General features: G+C 40.0%; 1 protein-coding gene across 1 annotated transcript; it reads left to right on the top strand.

Annotated features, from left to right (window-relative positions):
• The first annotated feature begins 474 nt into the window (after window positions 1-474).
• LOC142351510 (2-oxoglutarate dehydrogenase complex component E1-like) lies at window positions 475-3,026 on the top strand. Its single transcript, XM_075403568.1, has 3 exons — window positions 475-810; window positions 1,460-1,604; window positions 2,013-3,026. The coding sequence occupies exons 1-3, from the start codon at window positions 538-540 to the stop codon at window positions 2,801-2,803; spliced, it is 1,209 nt and encodes a 402-aa protein (XP_075259683.1). The 5' UTR covers window positions 475-537; the 3' UTR covers window positions 2,804-3,026.
• The last annotated feature ends 264 nt before the right edge of the window (window positions 3,027-3,290 follow it).

Below are 3,290 nucleotides of genomic sequence, written 5' to 3'. Positions count from 1 at the left end.
CAATCTGTCAGCTCAGTCGCTATCCATAGTATATTGTGTTCTACTTCTCAGCTATATCGGTTGTATACCGGCTATGGTTTATCTTCAGAATCATGTTTGTCAAGATGCTTTAGTTGCTCTCTTCGCTCAGTGTTTCACATTAAAAGAGCAGCCATAGGTAAATATTTGTCGTGATAAACGTTACAAAGCTATGAAACCAAGCTCTGTCTGTTCACAGTAAATTTCACTAAAGCGACAAAAGCTTCGAAAATTACGAATACGGAGACGCATGCTGAAACGAATATGAATACGGAGACTCAAAGATAGATAGCTTTAGACCAGATTTGTAACATAGCAAATGGGTTAATAAGTTGAAGATAATATTTCCAATCCACTGCTGTTCGTTCTAAAAGTAGTGACACCACGTCTGCGTCGATCCAAGTTGTTTTGTTTCCGTTTCTAATAATGAATGAGCGACAGGTGTGAATACCCGAAGGAAAATGGACCCTCCATTGTGTTCTAGGAGTTGACGAAGAGACAATAAAGCACATTGGTACAATGATGGCCACAATCAAAGACGACACATTCAAACCCCACTCGGGAATCAAGCGGACACTAAGGAAACGAATGGAGATGGTGGAGTCACGTGAGATTGACTGGGCTCTGGGAGAGGGGTTAGCATTTGGAACCCTGCTTAAGGAAGGAATCCATGTGAGGCTGTCGGGGCAGGATGTGGAGAGGGGGACCTTCTCTCACAGACACCACGTGTTGCATGATGAGAATGTGGATAGGAAGACATACAACCAGCTGAACAGATTGTACCCGGATCAGGTGTGGAATACACTCGGATATATATTCTGTTCCCATATTACTGGTCTTAACCAGAAGCAAATTACGGATTATATAGCACGTTGCAATCAAAAAGCACGCGCTGTCTGAGACGCAAAAGTTAAATGCCAACAATGCCTGGGTGTCAATAAGGGTCCGTAATGCAGGTCGAGTAAAAGTAAAAAATAAAGGTGTGCTATACCTCAAAGAATTAAGATTGCTCGTATCCAGTCTTGGACAAGTTAAATCAAACTTGTTTTAAACTTTAAAGACCAAAAATATGGAAGAGCCAAATATTAGTGGATTCGTTATGCGAGATGGGTTTAAAAACATATAGATTAGTATTAATAAATAAGACACCCCCCCCCCCACCCGCCGCCAATGAATAAATGTCAGGTCAGTTCCATTAGAGATACCTTTGAATCGACAGGTAGAATCTTTCACGTCCTACTTTTTCCCTGTACTGCGAACAATCAAATGATGAGAAGCAAATTTTTCGCAACTATGCTATTATATTTAGATTTGTATGATTTAATACAATCAATTTATTGGAGAACATGTAAACATATAACCATATGGTTGTTTTCTGAATTTACTTGTTTGCGATCCAAATAAAGAATCAATACACGGGTTTCTTTGTTTTCATGTTCAGGCTCTGTACACTGTGTGCAACAGCTCGTTGAGTGAGTTCGGAGTGCTGGGATTTGAGTTGGGCTACAGTCTAGCCAACCCCAACGCACTGGTCATCTGGGAAGCACAGTTTGGAGACTTCTGCAACGGGGCTCAGTGCATCATTGGTTAATTTTTTAACCTATTCTTAATATTAATTTAATCTTAGAATCTGTTTGGGTTTATTCTTAGAATCTGTTGGGGCTTTATTCTTACGATCCAATGTCCTTTTTTACGCTCAAAATTCGGTGGTCAGGTGGTCAGTGTTTGATGCATTTTTCAAGCTGAAAAAATGGGTGATTGTAATAAATTTATTTGGATTTGTGACCCCCCCCCCCCCCGTACTTTATGCACCCCTCACTTACAGAGCATGTGCAATTATATAGTAAATCATTTTGTAAAAGTATGGCGCGTGCGCCTGGGGGATGGAAAAAATAAAGTTAAGGTTTTTAATCCGTTCATTTATTATTGCAACTCTTATAGCTTAGAGTCAAAATGAGAGGTGAGCTTAGATATTGATCGATTCATAATTTTAGACCAATTCATTGCCTCTGGACAGTCTAAATGGACCAGACAGTCTGGCCTTGTGATGCTATTACCTCATGGTATGGAAGGAATGGGTCCGGAGCACTCAAGCGCCCGATTGGAACGATTCCTTCAACTGAGCAGCGACGATCCTGATGTCTTTCCCAAATATGCGCATCACGAATTCACTGTGAAGCAACTCCAGGACATCAATATGATTGTGGTCAACTGCACGACACCTGCCAACTTTTTCCACGCTTTGAGACGACAGATAAAATTGCCCTTCCGAAAACCTCTGATTGTAATGTCGCCCAAATCGCTGTTACGTCTCAACGACGCCATGTCTAGTTTCGATGACCTTTTGGAGGGAACCAAGTTCCAAAGACTGTACCCGGAAATTGGTTTGCCCAAAGAGAACGCAGAAAAAGTGAAGAAACTAATTTTCTGCTCTGGCAAGATCTATTACGACATCAAGAAAGAAATAGCCAAGAGCAACAAAGATTACGAAATTGCAGTTGCGCGTGTTGAACAAATTAGCCCGTTCCCATTTGACAGGGTCAAACAAGAAGTGGAAAATTTTCCCAATGCAAACCTTTACTGGGCACAAGAGGAGCACAAAAACGCAGGAGCTTTTGAGTACGTTCGGCCGAGGTTCCTAACTGCAGTTAGCTACAAAAAACCCATTGGATACATTGGCCGAAAAGTGTCACCATCGCCCGCCTCTGGAAGTAAAGCTGTACATAAAAAAGAGCATGCAGATTTAATGGCAGAGGTTGTATCGCTTGCTGGACTTGAAGACTGATGAAAAATGGGAGCCAGTTATTCTCATAATCACTCCACAATTTTAACGCTAATCGCTAATTTCAGCTCAATACTTAAATTGTAAACTATTGGCTTTATTGACGGATGACAAAATGTAGCAAGCGAGCATAGAATAATTGTTGCGAATAAAGATGTAAAGGACTTAGCAAGTACTGAGCTTGTTTGAATTTTAACAATCTTAACTAGAGTTTAACGTTGACAAATTTTTGTTTCGAGAAAAAACTCCCTTTGAGAAATGGCCTTTGAAGAAGAATCTAGGCAAATATAGGAGTAGCCTAAGCTGTTTAAATTTAGCCTAAGTAGCCTAAGCTGTCGACGGTTCGACCCAAGTTTTAATTTTCTAATTAATTGCTCTCAAACGAAGTTTGGCATTTATTTTAGTAGTAAAGTTTCCTTTTTTGTTTCCCTTTTTTGTTTGTTTTAAAACTTAGTATAAATTTATATATCAGTGTATAATTTTGGATAAT

Source organism: Convolutriloba macropyga, chromosome 13 (assembly GCF_964194025.1).
Source record: "Convolutriloba macropyga chromosome 13, txConMacr16.3, whole genome shotgun sequence".
NCBI classification, from domain to species: Eukaryota; Metazoa; Xenacoelomorpha; order Acoela; family Convolutidae; genus Convolutriloba; species Convolutriloba macropyga.
Note: the sequence above shows the minus strand (reverse complement) of the source record. Positions and strands in the feature narration are given on the sequence as shown.